The sequence below is a fragment of the Panthera leo genome, chromosome F3 (assembly GCF_018350215.1).
Source record: "Panthera leo isolate Ple1 chromosome F3, P.leo_Ple1_pat1.1, whole genome shotgun sequence".
In the NCBI taxonomy this organism is placed as follows: domain Eukaryota; kingdom Metazoa; phylum Chordata; class Mammalia; order Carnivora; family Felidae; genus Panthera; species Panthera leo.
The window spans coordinates 21299516-21315533 of NC_056696.1; the positions used below are offsets into that span (position 1 = coordinate 21299516).

The 16018-nt window shown below is 39.9% G+C and overlaps 2 protein-coding genes across 2 annotated transcripts in view; one reads left to right on the forward strand and one right to left on the reverse strand.

Moving 5' to 3' along the window:
* Positions 1 to 16018, forward strand: part of SOAT1 (sterol O-acyltransferase 1) — an 80248-nt gene that overhangs the window by 11863 nt on the left and 52367 nt on the right. The window contains exon 3 of the mRNA XM_042924887.1: positions 2787 to 2912. Coding sequence (XP_042780821.1) covers positions 2795 to 2912 — 118 coding nt within the window. The 5' untranslated portion in view covers positions 2787 to 2794. The remainder of the gene's footprint in view (positions 1 to 2786; positions 2913 to 16018) is intronic.
* LOC122211609 (heat shock cognate 71 kDa protein-like) lies at positions 13180 to 15346 on the reverse strand. The gene is given in 2 exon segments (XM_042924886.1): positions 13180 to 14725; positions 14728 to 15346. Coding segments are annotated over 2 exon segments (1911 nt in total). The 5' UTR covers positions 15248 to 15346; the 3' UTR covers positions 13180 to 13334.

Genomic DNA, 16018 nt, shown 5'->3' on the forward strand with positions numbered 1-16018 from the left:
ACATCTTCTTTATCCATTCATCCATCGATGGACATTTGGGCTCTTTCCATACTTTGGCTACTGTTGATAGTGTTGCTGTAAACATGGGGGCGCATGTGTCCCTTCAAAACAGCGTATCTGTATCCCTTGGATAAATACCTGGTAGTGCAATTGCTGGTCGTAGGGTAGTTCTGTTTTTAATTTTTTGAGGAACCTCCGTGCTGTTCTCAGAGTGGCTGCACCAGCTTGCATTGCCACCAACAATGCAAAAGAGATCCTCTTTCTCTGCATCCTCACCAACATGTGTTGTTGCCTGAGTTGTTAATGTTAGCCATTCTGACAGGGGTGAGGTGGTATCTCATTGTGGTTTTGATTTGTATTTCCTTGATGATGAGTGATGTGGAGCATTTTTTTCATGTGTCGGTTGGCCATCTGGATGTCTTTTTTGAAGAAGTGTCTATTCATGTCTTTTGCCCATTTCTTCACTGGACTATTTGTTTTTTGAGTTTGGTAAGTTCTTTATAGATTTTGTATACTAACCCTTTATCTGATATGTTGTTTGCAAATATCCTCTCCCATTCTGTCGGTTGCCTTTTAGTGTTGCTGATTGTTTACTTCACTGTGCAGAAGCTTTTTATGTTGATGAGGTCCCAGTAGTTCATTTTTGCTTTTGTTTCTTTGCCTCTGGAGACGTGTTGAGTAAGAAGTTGCTGTGGCCAAGATGAAAGAGGTTTTTGCCTGCTTTCTCCTCGAGGATATTGATGGCTTTCTGTCTTACATTTAGGTCTTTCATCCATTTTGAGTTTATTTTTGTGTGGGGTGTAAGAAAGTAGTCCAGATTCATTCTGCGTGTTGCTGTCCAGTTTTCCCAGCACCACTTGCTGAAGAGACTGCCTTTATTCCATTGGATATTCTTTCCTGCTTTGTCAGAGATTAGTTGGCCATAGGTTTGTGGGCCCATTTCTGGGTTCTCTGTTCTGTTCCATTGATCTGAGTGTCTCTTCTTGTGCCAGTATCATAATGTCTTGATTATAGCTTTGTAGTATAGCTTGAAGTCTGGGATTGTGATGCCACCTGCTTTGGTTTTCTTATTCAAGATTGCTTTGGCTATTCGGGGTCTTTTCTGGTTCTATACAAATTTTAGGATTGTTTGTTCTAGTTCTGTGAAGAATGCTGGTGTTATTTTGATAGGGATTGCATTGAATATGTAGATTGCTTTGGGTAATATTGACATTTTAACAATATTTGTTCTTTCTATCCTGGAGCATGGAATCTTTTTCCATTTTTTTGTGTCTTCAATTTCTTTCATCAGCTTTCTATAGTTTTCAATGTATAGATTTTTCACCTCGTTGGTTCTATTTATTCCTAGGTATTTTATGGTTTTTGGTGCAACTGTAAATGGGATCGATTTCTTGATTTCTCTTTCTGTTGTTGCTTCATTATCGGTGTATAGGAATGCAACCGATTTCTGTGCGTTGATTTTATATCCTGCAACTTTGCTGAATTCATGAATCAATTCTAGCAAATTTTTGGTGGAATCTTTAGGGTTTTCCACGTAGAGTATCATGTCATCTGTGAGGAGTGAAAGTTTGACCTCCTCCTGGCCGATTTGGATGCCTTTTATTTCTTTGTGTTGTCTGATTGCAGAGGCTAAGACTTCCAATACTATGTTGAATAACAGTGGTGAGGGTGGACATCCCTGTCTTGTTCCTGCCCTTAGGGGGAAAGCTCCCAGTTTTTCCCCATTGAGGATGATATTAGCTTTGAGTCGTTCAAATATGGCTTTTGTAATCTCGAGGTATGATCCTTCTATCCCTACTTTCTTGAGGGGTTTTATCAAGAAAGGATGCTGTATTTTGTCACATGCTTTCTCTGCATCTATTGAGAGGATCATATGGTTCTTGTCCTTTGTTTAATTGATGTGATGAATCACGTTGTTTTGCAGATACTGAACCATCCCTGCATCCCAGGTATAAATCCCACTTGGTCGTGGTGAATAATTGTTGGAGCTGGTTGGCTAATATCTTGTTGAGGATTTTTGCATCCACATTCATCATGGAAATTGGTCTATAGTTCTCCTTTTTAGTGGGGTCTCTGTCTCGTTTTGGAATGAAGGTAATGCTGGCTTCATAGAAAGAGTTTGGAAGTTTTCCTTCCTTTTCTATTTTTTGGAACAGTTTCAAGAGAATAGATGTTAACTCTTCCTTAAATGTTTGGTAGAATTCCCCTGGAAAGCCACCTGGTCCTAGACTCTTGTTTTTTGGGAGATTTTTGATTACTAACTCAATTTCCTTACTGGTTATGGGTCTGTTCAAATTTTCTATTTCTTCCTGTTTCAGTTTTGGTAGTGTATATGTTTCTAGAAATTTGTCCATTTCTTCCATATTGCCCATTTTATTGGCATATAATTGCTCATAATATTCTCTTATTGTTTTTATTTCTGCTGTGTTGTGATCTCTCCTCTTTCATTCTTGATTTTATTTGGGTCCTTTCCTTTTTCTTTTTGATCAAACTGAGAAGGCTGTTTAACAAACCTTGTTACTTCACTAATTTACTACCTCAAGTCCAAGCCCTTTTGTCTTGTCAGTTCTTCACACATTGTTTCTTTGTCTAAAAAGGTACAGGGTTGCCTGCTTTGTTCACTTCTTTTGTCCCCAATTTTTATGGGCTCCTGTACATACAGATTTAAATTTGTTTTTTTCCTGTTAATCTGTCTTATGTCAATTTAATTATCAGACCACCCCAGAAACCTGGAAGGGAAGAAAGGAAGTTTTCCTCCCCTACAAAAGCTTTTCATGTCTTCCTAGACATTACAATGGTGGGTGAAGAGACGACATCTCTCAGAAAACGGCCGTCAAGGTCCGGGGAAAATTTTGAAGAAAAGGAAGATGAGAGAAAGCCTTCAGAAGAGTCCCTAGGGATATCTAGTAATGGTAAGGTCTTTACTTTTGTTTTGTTTTGTTTTTTTCCTGGCTACTTAAGTTTTATTAATCTTCCTCAGTAAATACATAGACTGTTAAGTAATTTTTATTTTTTTATTTTATTTTATTTTTTTTCTGATTCTGCTGTTTATTCATTTTTTTAGGGATTCCACATGAGTGACATCATGTGTATTTGTCTTTCTCTGTCTGACTTATTTCACTTAACATAATACCTTCTGGGTCCGTCCATGTTGTCACAGTGTGTCTTTTTATGGCTGTATAATATTCCATTATAGATATGTATTACACCTTTCTTGTCTGTCCATCATGGACACTTAGGTTGATTTTATATCTTGGCTATTGTAAATAATGCTGCAATAAACATAGGGGTGTGTATATCTTCTTGAATTGGTGTTTTTATTTTCTTTGGGTAAATACTTAGTAGTGGAATTATTGGATCATATGGTAGTTCTGTTTTTACTGTTTTGAGGAAATTCCATACTGTTTTCCCCAGTGGTTGTACCAATTTACATTCCCACCAACAGCACATGAGGGTTCCTTTTTTTTTTTGCTTCCTTACCAATACTTGTCATTTCTTATCTGCTTAATTTTAGCCATTCTGATAGGTATAAGATGATATCTCATTGTGATTTTGATTTGCATTTTCCTGATGATTATTGATTGTGACCATTTTTTCATATGTTTGTTGGCCATTTGTATGTCCTCTTTGGATTAATGTCTATTCAGGTCTTCTGCCCATTTTTCAATCAGATTATTTGTTTTTTGGATGTTGAGTCGTATCAGTCCTTTATACACTGTTTTTTTTTTTTCAATATATGAAGTTTATTGTCAAATTGGTTTCCATACAACACCCAGTGCTCATCCCAAAAGGTGCCCTCCTCAATACCCATCACCCACCCTCCCCTCCCTCCCACCCCCCATCAACCCTCAGTTCTCAGTTTTTAAGAGTCTTGTTAAGTAATTTTTATAGTGAAGATTGCTTAGGACACTGAAGAGGACATTCTTCATTACCATTGATTCCGGGACCTTGCTGGCAGGGGATGACTTCTTATCTATTGCCTTGATAACTTCAAGGGCCACTATTTGTCTCATGTCCCTAATGGCCTAGTGGCAGGTACTCAGAGAAGGTCTCCACACTCAAGGCCTTGCTGGGGACTGTTTGCACAGTGGCTGCGTCACCAGGCTTCAGGGCTTTCAGTTGTCTTCTGTCTTCTTGCCCAAGTGTTGATCAGTCTTTTCCCTCAGTTCAGGAGATGTGAGCTGTATGGCTGTCCAGCACCGGGGTTTGGCCAGCACGGATCTGCCTAGGGTGGTTTAAGACAATCACCTGTGCCACAACATTGCCACCTTCCATGGGGGGAGTCGTTCCTGCTGTCTCCACCTACTTTTCTATGAGGAATGTCTTTCACAGACACATTCTTCATGTTGAAACCCACGTTGTTACCAGGCAGGGCCTTAGACAGGCCTCGTGGTGCTTCTCCACAGACCTCTGGTGAGGGTTGGTGGAGACGAGGGTGACCACTGTCCCAGATTTCAGGAAGCCAGTCTCCACTGGCCCCTTGGCACAATGCCTGATCTTTTTCTTTCTTTCTTTCTTTTTTTTTTTTAAGTTTATTTATTTAATATGAGAGAGTACACATGAGCCAGTTAGGGAGAGGCAGAGAGAGGGAGAGAGAATCCCAAGCAGGCTCCATGCTGTCAGTGTGGAGCCTGATGTGGGACTTGAACCCATGAACCGTGAGATCATTACCTGAGCTGAAATGAAGAGTCAGACCCTTAACTGACTGAGCCCCCCAGGTGCCTGCAGTGCCTCTAATCTTGTACATGTCTCGCAGAGGCAGCCTTAGGACTTATTGACTGGGTTAGTGGGTGGGAGGGTAGAATCCGGAGACTTCTAGCTGTCACCGGGTGGTGTTCTCATCTGTCCTACTGGCCTTCCAGCCAGGGCATGTTGTCGCTGTGCCAGCCCGAGATGGGCACAAAGGCCATGCGGCCGGATTGTAGCTGATCTTCTTGAGGTAGGTGCTCACTTCTAAAGTGACCTGGAAGCGCACAGTGCTCTAGGTAGGCCTCGTGGAGTCCCTCTTATTAGTGGCCATCCCGAGCCACGGGCTGCTTCAGGCCCAGCATGTAGGCCACAGCATGAGCTCGAAGGTCTGCCCTTCTTGGAGATGCCCACTTCAAACTCCTGCAGGACACTGCCATGATGAACACGGCGCATTGGCTTCAGATGTCCAGTGATCACATTCTTGATGAAGTCCCTATGGCCTGGGACATTGATGATGGTGATGTATCAGACTTCCATAGGGATGGGAGTGGTGATGCCATACTCTCCCTCCACCTTAGGCTTGTGTAGCACCTGGGCATATTTGAAGGAGCCCTTGCTTATCTGCTGCCTCCACTTCTTGATGGTTCTCCTGTTAGTGCCCCCCGCCCCCGCTTGTAGATGAGATGCGTGGCATTGGTGGGCTTGCTGGAGTCCACATGGCCCACGCCGATGATCTTGATGAGGGTCTTCTCTTTGCCCATGGCAGTGGGTTCATTAGTCGCTGCTCTAAAGAAAAAGAAGCAAACCTGATCTGGAGATCAAGAGCTACAGCAGCTTTGAGACAGGCTTTTAATTTTTTTGAGGTGATTTAATGAAATAAGAACAAATTCAGCGTTTTAGAATAGGGATTGCCGCCCCCCCCCCCCCCCCCCCCCCGTCTTTAAGTTTTTACCATTTTTAGTAACCTCTACACCCAACACAGGGCTTGAACCCACAACCTTGAGATCAAGAGTCACATGCTGTTCCTACTGAGCCCCCTGGGCACCCTGGGATTGCGGTCTTTTTAGCTCTCTTTATAAGTGGGTGTGCTGGTAGGCAGTGTGAAGGTACACAAGTGAAAAATAAATTGATAAAGAGAGTAGAAAGGAACGCTTGATTTAAGTGCCAGTCACAGCCACCTGTACTGGTGACGCTGGTGTGCAAATTGCTTCATATGTCATACAGGTGAGCCTTATTGATACAGGTGGAGTTTGGTGTGTCTAATTTAGGATTTATATTACATGGAGTTTTCTATATCTGGGAACAAAAAATTAGAAAATAAGCCCTTGTTAATTACTTCAGTGAACATTTTTTGGGCATCTACCGTGTTTTAGACACCATTCATCCATTTATTCATTCCTTCAGCCCCAACCCATCAGTAATTAGTGGTGCCTGGTGAGGTGCTGGGCCTGCAGCAGTGATCAGTACATGTGTTTTCCCTCATGGAGCTCCACATTAAGTGAATGAGAACTCCTCCCCCAGTTGCATAATTAGATTACTGCAAATAAGTGCTACTCATTACTCTTAACAGATGTAATGAGCATAGAGTAACTAGCAGAGTACCTAACCTGATTCAGCACAGGGCTATAACGCTTGGGGGAGAGAGAGATTAGGGAGCTCTTTTACTTCTTCTATCCAAGTTTGCTTAACACACAAATACAAAGAGTATGATGCTGGGCTTGTTGTTAAGGTCAAGGCTTATGCTTTAGATGGATAGACCTGTAAACACAACTCCAGCTGATGTCATCTGTTGCATCAGCGTATTTAGTTTCACAGTGACGTTTGTATGGGTTTGACTTCAATAAGGATATGAAATTTGAGCCTTGTTTGGTTAACAGATAGGGATGGAACTTTCTGAGACAGTTGTCTTGGGCATTGTGAGACTTCTTTCATAAAAGAACGTTGTTTTGCTTTTTCCTCCTTAAATTTAATTGTAAATACAGCAAGTGGATCTCACCAGGAATATAAATGTTGCTGCTTAAGTTTGCATAATGACATTTATTGATTGTTAGGCTCTTAATTAGCCATTTATGAAATATCTCTATTACACATGGCTAGTTTTAGTGTGATATAAAATGTGAAATTTGTACACAGGGATGAGCCAACATGGAGTAGAAATGTTCCCCTTCTGTGATTTCAGAATTTCGGATAATGCATGTTGTCTGTCTTAGAGACAGAAAAATCACTTTTTATTGCAACATTCTGTCACCAGATAAAATTTTCTCTTTATGTCCCAATTTGTAAAAAGCTTTTAAATGACTCTAATTTCTATATGTCTTCAGTATTCTCTATTGTCAGTTCATTAAGGTTTAAAATTCTGGGTTCTAGGGGCACTTGGGTGGCTCAGTCAGTTGAGCGGCTGACTTCAGCTCAGGTCATGATCTCACGGTCTGAGAGTTTAAGCCCCACGTCAGGCTCTGTGCTGACAGCTCAGAGCCTGGAGCCTGCGTTGGATTCTGTGTCTCCCTATCTCTGACCCTCCCCTGTTCGTGTTCTGTCTCTCTCTGTCTCAAAAATAAACAAACATTAAAACAAATTAACAAAAAAGAATTATTTATTACATTTTAAATTTCTAATTGTGGTAAGAATATATCTAACAATATTTATCATTTTAATCATTTTTAAGTGCATAGTTTGGTAGCATTCAGTATATTCACATTGTTGTGCAACAGATCTCCAAAAGTTCTTCATCTTGTAAAACTGAAACTATATCCATTAAAGAACTCCTCATTTCCCTCAGTTCCTGCCACCATTCTCTCTTTTCTGTTTTTGTGAATTTGACTACTAGATGTCTTTTCGTTTATTTAGATTGTCTTTAATTTCTTTCAACAGTGTTTTATATTTTTCAGAGTAGAAGTTTTGCACTTTTTTGTTACGTTTATTCCTAAGTATATTGTTCTTTTTGATGCTGTTGTAAATGGAGTTGTTTTTGTTTTTGTTTTCTGGAAGTAAATGGAATTCATTTTCTGAGTGTTGCTGCTGTAGACAAATGTAGCTGGTTTTGTATATTGATGCTGCATCCTGCAGCCTTGCTGAATTCCTTTATTGGCTCTAATAGTTTTTGCCTGCGTGGTTTTTGTAGTATTTTTGAATGTACAAGATGATGCTATCTGCCAAGAGTTAGTTTTACTTCTTTATTTCCAGTCTGCATACCTTTTCATTTTGTTGCCTAATTGTACTTGCTAGAACTCCAGTACAGTAGTGAATAAAAAGAATTGGCAAGAGTGAACAAACTTGTCCTCGTTCTGATGTTAGGGAGTAAGCTTTCAGTCTTTCCATTAATTATGATAGCTGTGGGCTTCTTGAAATCAGGTTGAGGAAGTTCTCTACCTTTCTTCTAATTGACAGATAGTGCTTATTCTTCACTACCTTTGATTTTGCTGTTTTGTTCCCTTTTATAACTAATTAATCTACTACGAGCCACTAACATTGGTTTCATCACGTGCCAGGCACTGTTTTAAGTGTTTTACAAATAAGAGCTCAGTGGATATATTTTAGTTCTCAGTTTCAGTATTTTTGATATATGTCTGAACATTGGAGAGCATGCCTGTCGTAACAAGTTTTGAGAATCCTTTGGCAAAAATATATGAAAAAAAGTTTTAAATATTGTTATTCTGTAATCATTCCCCTTTGTCCAGTAGATGTATCTAATCATAAAACTGGCCAGTCCACACAGAGTTTTGATCAACTGAGTAGGTTGAGAGCACATTTTGTTGTTGCTGTTAAGATAAAAGCAAAACATGTTTACTTTAGAAAGTGCAGATAAGCAAAAGCTCAAGTGTGTGCGATTTTTCCTTGGGTGCGTTCCTAGAAATTGTTTCAGGTCAAAGGAATACATTTTTCTGAGGTTCGTGTGGTAGGTATTGCAAAATTGTTCCCTGAAAATAATGTACTCCTAGTAGCAATCTGTGAGTGCCTGTTAGCAACTTTTTTCAGTCATAGATGATACGAACTTTGGAATAAATTATATGGATTTTGAGAGATGAAAAATTCCACTTGAAAAATGCTTTGATGAGACATAACAATTGCCATCAGCAATAAGTTTATTGAATCTTAATTAGTACTTTTTTAAATAGCTTTTAAGGTCAAAGGAGTAAGTTTGAAAGCCTTAATTCATTACATGAAGATTAGGCAAAAGAAATGGAAAATACTAGCTGAGACTTTCTGACAGCTTTTTAACTTAAAAAAAGAAAATCATGCTAAACATAGTCCTGAAAAGGTTTCAGATTCTAAGAGGGCAAACAAAATATTGTTAATGATTATTCTTTTCTGAATTATAATGTATTTGAGGCAAATTTGTGTTTGAGAAGAATTGCTAAACATCATTTGAATTACAGTTTTGCCTAGGTATGATAGTACATAAATTTTTAAATAACAGGATATGAAGTATGACTTGACTATTTTGAAAGAAAAGGCGGTCAATAATTGTCTTTTGCTTCTAATGAGGTAGTCTTCCTGGTTCTACCTCTATATGTTGCCCACCCTGAAACTGGAATAGAATTGCAAATTGTAACAGTGTACTGATGGGGAAAATATACAGTCAACAGTTTTGTTAATTTTTTTTAATGTTTAGTTTTGAAGGAGAGAGAGAGAGAGAGAGAGACAGAGTGTGAGAGGGGGAGGGGCAGAGAGAGAAGGAGACACAGAATCTGAAGCGGGCTCCAGCCTCTGAACTGTCAGCACAGAACCCGACACGGGGGGCTTGAACTCACAGGCTGAGAGATCATGACCTGAGCCAAAGTCGGACGCTTAACCGACTGAGCCACCCAGGTGCCCCTACAATCAACAGGTTTTTTAGGCTGTGGTTGCTAGAGATGTGTAAAGTTGAAAAGTTTGTGGGAAGAGCTTGCGTTTTCAAATCTTTGTTCTATGAAGAACATTCTGGTGTATAGATTGTTTTAATAATATTATTAAAAGTTTCAGTCTTGAAATTCTAGGTTCTTAGAATAAGAATTGCTCTTAGCAGTTATTTATTTATTTTTATTTTTTTAATTAAAATTTTTAGTAGCCTCTAATCCAACATGGGGCTTGAACTCATAGCCCCGAGATCAAGAGTCGCATGCTCTTCCCACTGAGCCAGCCAGTGGCCCCAGCAGTCATTTGATTATTCCCTCCTATGTAACATACATCTCAGATTAAAGTCTGGTTTACTGCCTTTTAGTCAACAGGTTAATCAAATGTTAGTTTTGATTTCAAAGTACCTTTGATCTATAAATAAGGCATTATACCAGGTTTGCTAATTAGGGGAGTTTGGGTGAATAAGATACTAAAACAGAAAACAGTCCTGTGTTGTAAATAATAAGTAAATTAGTAGTAACTAAGTGGTGTAGGAGACTGACGGAGTTGGGGACGAGGCTTGGTTTAGAATGGAGGGAAGTGTCTCACAGAAGTAGAATTTGAGTTTGGTCTTTGAAGAAGAGACTGGAGGAGGGCTTTCAAGCCAGAAGAAAGGTGTGAGTTTGCAAAGGCATGGGGTTGAAGACTGTACAGTGTTAGGTGCCTGGTGTTTGGATTGGTCGGGCAAGGTGGGGAGGTAGTATAGATGGATTTGTGGTTTGTTTTCATGGATAGGAAGCCAAATGGAAAGGCAGGAGGAAGTAAGAAAATGTGGCTTGAAGTCTTGCTGTGTAGTCATTGACTGACTACCTATGTGGATGATTTCTAGCCTGTCAGTACTTAGATTTCCCCTTACTGCAAAACCAAGGAGAGCAAATAGTACTAGGTTTGTTAAGGTATTTTATCTTCTCATTGATGCTGTGGACTCTTCGGTCCCAGATACTAAGGAAACTTGGTAATTCCCTGTGATGTAATATATAAACTGAGAATTGTAATCTGGATGAAATCTTGTTTTTTTTTTTGTTTTTTTTGTTTTTTTTTTTTTTTTACCAGAAAGTATCTACTGATTTTAAAATAAGGTCATATGGAGTTGTGAAAATTTAATGATAAACAGGCTAATTCTCTTACTGGGTGTGGCAGTCCACCCACACAATTGATAACAGGTGTGGTGATAAAAGAAAAATAAACCAAAGTTAACTCTAGCTGAGTAATCAGTTTTTAGGTTATTTTGATTATAGAATAGAAGCCTGTTTATAACTATAGAGGCGCCAGGTGGCTCAGTTGGTTAAACGTCTGATTTTACAAAACTACACTCAGATATCACCTCTAGCCAGTCAGAGTGGCCAAAATGAACAAATCAGGAGACTATAGATGCTGGAGAGGATGTGGAGAAACGGGAACCCTCTTGCACTGTTGGTGGGAATGCAAACTGGTGCAGCCACTCTGGAAAACAGTGTGGAGGTTCCTCAGAAAATTAAAAATAGACCTACCCTATGACCCAGCAATAGCACTGCTAGGAATTTACCCAAGGGATACAGGAGTACTGATGCATAGGGGCACTTGTACCCCAATGTTTATAGCGGCACTCTCAACAATAGCCAAAGTATGGAAAGAGCCTAATGTCCATCAACTGATGAATGGATAAAGAAATTGTGGTTTATATACACAATGGAGTACTACGTGGCAATGAGAGAGAATGAAATATGGCCCTTTGTAGCAACGTGGATGGAACTGGAGAGTGTGATGCTAAGTGAAATAAGCCATACAGAGAAAGACAGATACCGTATGTTTTCACTCTTATGTGGATCCTGAGAAACTTAACAGAAACCCATGGGGGAGGGGTAGAAAAAAAAAAAAAAAGAGGTTAGAGTGGAAGAGAGCCAAAGCATAAGAGACCCTTAAAAACTGAGAACAAGCTGAGGGTTGATGGGGGGTGGAAGGGAGGGGAGGGTGGGTGATGGGTATTGAGGAAGGCACCTTTTGGGATGAGCACTGGGTGTTGTATGGAAACCAATTTGACGATACATTTCATATATTGAAAAAAAATTTAAAAAAGTGAATTATGAATAAAAAAATAAAAATAAAAATAAACGTCTGATTTTAGTTCAGGTCATGATCTGATGGTTTGTGAGGTTGAGCCTGGCATTGGGCTCACTGCTGTCAGCATGGAACTGGCTTCAGATCCTCTGTCTCCCTCTCTCTGCCCCTCCCCTGTTCGCTGTATCTCAAAAATAAATAAACATTAAAAAAAAAAAAAAGAAACCCGTTTATAGCTTTAAAAAAATTATAGACCAGTTGTGATTGGTATGTCCATTTATTGCTTTTGTAGATCACCCATAATACACCTTGAAAATCTCAATCTTCTGTTCTCATGCTAAATAATTTGGGGCTATTAGTCTTTCATTAGAAATATAAGATAGTCTAGGGGCACCTGGGTGGCTCAGTCGGTTAAGTGTCCGACTTCAGCTCAAGTCATGATCTCCTGGTTCATGAGTTCAAGCCCTCCGTCAGGCTCTGTGCTGACAGCTCAGAGCCTGGAGCCTGATTTGGATTCTGTGTTTCCTTCTCTCTCTGTCCCTCCCCTGTTCAGGTGCTCTTTCAAAAATAAATAAACATTAAAAAAAATTTAAGTACAAGATAGTCTGGTTTCATTAAAAAACAAATTGCTGGAATATGCTTATAAATATTTAAATTTATAGTGTGTTCTCATGGGAAAAAATCAAACACTGGAGATGGTTATAAAGTAATAACTCTCTTTCCCCTAGGTAATCATTTTCGTTTCCCTACATGTAGGATCACATTTGGGATCTCTCCTGTAATTTGCCTTTTCTAAAGTTAGTAAATATTAGATGTTTTTTTATTCAGAATATGTAATACTTTTATTTAAGTGTAATAAATACTTCTAAAAGTATTTATGTGAGTGTTTCTGTTGTACAAATGCTTGGTAATTTATTTAACTTACCCTTTATTGACTGGCATTTAGGTTGTATCCAGCATTTCAGTATTGTAAACAGTGCTGCAGAGAGCATTCTTAAAACAGTGTCATTGCTTACTTGTGCTAGTATGCTTATAGGATATTTAAAGGTGAAATTACTAGATCAAAGAGTTTTTTATTCAAAATTTAGATATTACTGAGTTTTCTTTTAAAAATGTTACATCAGTTTACACTCCCACATACGTTGTTTCCCCATACAGTTACCAGTATGTCTTACCAATCTTTTAAATTTTGCTAGTTTGCTTGTTGGGATGTTCACTGGGTGCTGTATGGAAACCAATTTGACAATAACTTATATTTTAAAAAAATAAATTTTGCTAGTTTGATGGGTGAAAAATGGGATAAGCGTGAATTTGTTCTCATAAATTATAAGTGAGGTAGGGAGCTTTTTTCATACATTTGTTGACTTTTTATTTTTTCCTTAAAAACCCTATTCATATTCTCTGCCCATTTGTTGTTGCCTACCTAGTGGCTATATTTTTCTTCTTTTAAAGAATTCTTTCTGTATTAAGGAAATCTTTTTTTTTTTTTTTTTGGTGCCAATTTTAAACACAGTTTTATTTAAGACATTGCGTTTTCCACTTAACAATACAGCGCTTATAAAGTGCAGTGTTGTATTTCCTTTCCTTGTGCACATATTCCATATTCAAGTATCGAGAATCCTCAGTTGATTAACTGCAGCAGCTCAACTTTAAAACTGCCATGGAATTTGCTACCGATTCGGGTCCTTCAGATGTTTTGTGTGGAACAGTGCTAGACCTATTCTCGGGTTGGCTTAATCAACCTCTTCAGTGGTGGGCCCAGAGGAGGCACCACCAGAGGGAGGAGCTCCACCGCCAGGGAAGCCTTCAGGCGTGCCTCCTGCACTCTGGTACAGCTTTGTAATGATGGGATGGCAGACCTTCTCCAGCTCTTTCTGCTGATGTTCAAATTCTTCTTTTTCTGCGGTCTGGTTCTTATCCAGCCAGTTGATGATTTCATTACATTTGTCCAGAATCTTCTGTTTGTCCTCGTTGTTGATTTTACCCTGAAGCTTTTCATCTTCAGCAGTTGCTTTCATGTTGAATGCGTAAGATTCAAGGGAATTCTTGGAGGACACCTTGTCTTGCCACTTCTCATCCTCAGCTTTGTACTTCTCAGCTTCCTGGACCGTGCGCTCAATGTCTTCCTTGCTCAGGCGACCTTTGTCGTTGGTGATGGTGATCTTGATCTCTTTTTCTGTACTCTTATCCACAGCGCAGACATTGAGAATGCCATTAGTATCAATATCAAAGGTGACCTCAATCTGAGGAACGCCATGGGGGGCAGGACATATGCCTGTGAGTTCAAACTTGCCAAGTAGGTTGTTATTCTTGGTCATGGCATGCTCACCTTCATAAACCCAAGTGAGCACACCAGGCTGGTTGTCAGAGTAGGTAGTGAAGGTTTGGGTCTGTTTGGTAGGAATGGTAGTAGTGCTCTTGATGAGAGCAGGCGTGACTCCACCAGCGGTTTCAATGCCAAGAGAAAGACGAGTGACATCCAACAGCAGCAAACCTTGAACATTTTCATATTTGTCTCCAGAAAGGATGGCTGCCTGGACAGCTGCACCATAAGTGACAGCCTCATCAGGGTTGATGCTCTTATTCAGTTCCTTCCCGCTGGAAATGTCTTGTAGAAGTTTCTGAACCTTGGGGATATGTGTAGAACCACCCACCAAGACAATAGTGTGGACCTGAGACTTGTCTAGCTTGGCATCCCGAAGGGCTTTCTCTACAGGGTCCAGGGTGCCACGGAACAGTTCAGCATTTAATTCTTCAAACCGGGCATGAGTAATAGAGGTATAGAAGTCGATTCCTTCATATAGAGAATCAATCTCAATACTGGCCTGGGTGCTGGAAGGAGGCGTGCGCTTGTTGCGCTCCCAAGCAGTATGGAGGTGACAGACCGCCCTGTGGTTCTCGCTGAGGTCCTTCTTAGGTTTGCGCTTGAATGCTGCAATAAAATGGTTTACCATTCGGGTGTCAAAGTTTTCTCCACCTAAGTAGGTGTCTTTAGCAGTAGATTTGACCTCAAAGATCCCATCTTCGGTAGTGAGGATTGACACATCAGAAGTGCCACCTCCCAAGTCAAAGATCAGCACATTCCTTTCGGCTCCAACCTTTTTGTCTAAGCCATAAGCAAAGTAGCAGCAGTGGGCTCAGTGATGATTCAAAGTACATTAAGACCAGCAGTAGTTCCAGCATCTTTGGTAGCCTGACACTGAGAATCGTTAGAATAGGCAGGTACTGTGACTACAGCATTGGTAACAGTCCTCCCAAGGTAAGCCTCTGCGATTTCCTTCATCTTTGTCAAAACCATAGAAGACACCTCCTCTGGATAGAAACTTTTGGTCTCTCCCTTGTATTCTACTTGGACCTTGGGCCTGCCAGCATCATTCACCGCTATGAAGGGCCAATGCTTCATATCAGATTGGACAGCAGCATCATCAAATCTACGTCCAGTCAGGCGTTTGGCATCAAAAACTGTGTTGGTGGGGTTCATTGCAGCATCACCAATCAATCGTTCCGTGTCAGTAAAGGTGACATAACTTGGGGTGGTTTGGTTTCCCTGATTGTTGGCAATTATTTCCACTTTCCTGTGCTGGAAGACACCCACACAGGAGTAGGTGGTGCCAAGATCAGTGCCAACTGCAGGTCCCTTAGACATAGTTGCTTCAATGTGGGCCCGGCCTGGCTTGTAAAGAAGACAGCTACCTGGAGAGCTAATGCCACGTTCAATGAGTGGAAATTGATCCTTTGAATGCAGTGTGAATATTAAAAAAAAAAAAATTTTAATGTTTGTTCATTTTTGAGAGAGCGCACACGTGAGAGGAGGAGGGGCAGAGAAAGAGGGAGACGCAGAATCTGAAGCAGACTCCAGGCTCTGAGCTGTCAGCACAGAGCCTGATGTGGGGCTCAAACTCATGTACTGTGAGATCATGAGCTGAAATCAGATGCTCAATTGACTGAGCCACCCAGGTGCCCCACTGTGAATATTTTGTAAACTAGCTGTTTGTTTTTTGACTTTGCTTATGGTGTGCCTTGCCATACTTAGTTTTTATATTATCAAATATTCTTTTATTGCTTTAAGATTTCTTGTCATGCTTAGGGATTTTCCAAGATGATGAAAAAGGAAAACAGAAGAAATTTTTTGCAATAATTACTCTTTAGGTTTTATAATTTATTTAAATATTTTATCCGCCTGAAATTTATTTTGAATGAGGGATCTAACTGTGTAGTTTTCCAAAATGGCTAGTCAGGTTTTTCAACATTATTAAATCACCTTTTCTATATGAATATATACCGATTCTCATTTCTAGTTCATATTCCATTTTTGTGAAGTTAGTACAGACCTGTAATAATTGGTAGTTCTAGAAGATTTTTGAGGTCAGTGGAGCAGTAGCAGGTGATAGGTGGATTATACTATCTTATCTCCCCT